Source organism: Penaeus monodon, chromosome 23 (assembly GCF_015228065.2).
Source record: "Penaeus monodon isolate SGIC_2016 chromosome 23, NSTDA_Pmon_1, whole genome shotgun sequence".
In the NCBI taxonomy this organism is placed as follows: Eukaryota; Metazoa; Arthropoda; class Malacostraca; order Decapoda; family Penaeidae; genus Penaeus; species Penaeus monodon.
In genome coordinates this window covers 17,240,835-17,241,164 of record NC_051408.1, presented here as the reverse complement: position 1 = coordinate 17,241,164, position 330 = coordinate 17,240,835, and the positions used below count along the sequence as shown (strand labels likewise).

General features: G+C 62.4%; 1 protein-coding gene across 1 annotated transcript in view; it reads left to right on the top strand.

Annotated features, from left to right (window-relative positions):
• Positions 1–38: 38 nt before the first annotated feature.
• Positions 39–330, top strand: part of LOC119588155 (protein obstructor-E-like) — a 2,871-nt gene continuing 2,579 nt past the window's right edge. Inside the window, exon 1 of the mRNA XM_037936860.1 lies at positions 39–303. Within this exon, the coding sequence (XP_037792788.1) occupies positions 39–303 (265 nt within the window). The remainder of the gene's footprint in view (positions 304–330) is intronic.

The following is a 330-nucleotide window of genomic DNA, read 5'->3' as shown; positions in this document are numbered from 1 at the left end:
AAAGGCGTCTCGCCCGCTTATTCCACAAACGCTTCTACATGACCCTTTCCCTCCCGATAGGTGCCTGCGAAAAGCTGCCCCAGGGACCCGCCGTGGTGTACCCTGAGATCACGTCCTGCCCCGAGAACTACGGCCTGCAGCTGTACCATCACCCCGTCAGCTGCAACCAGTTCTTCAAGTGCGCCAACGGCACCCTCACCCTGGAGACCTGCGAGAACGGCTTGCTGTTCGACGGCAAGGGCGCCGTGCACAACCACTGCAACTACCACTGGGGCGTCGACTGCCAGGGACGCGAGGCTGATGGTGGGTCCCGCGCCGGGGATTTTCACA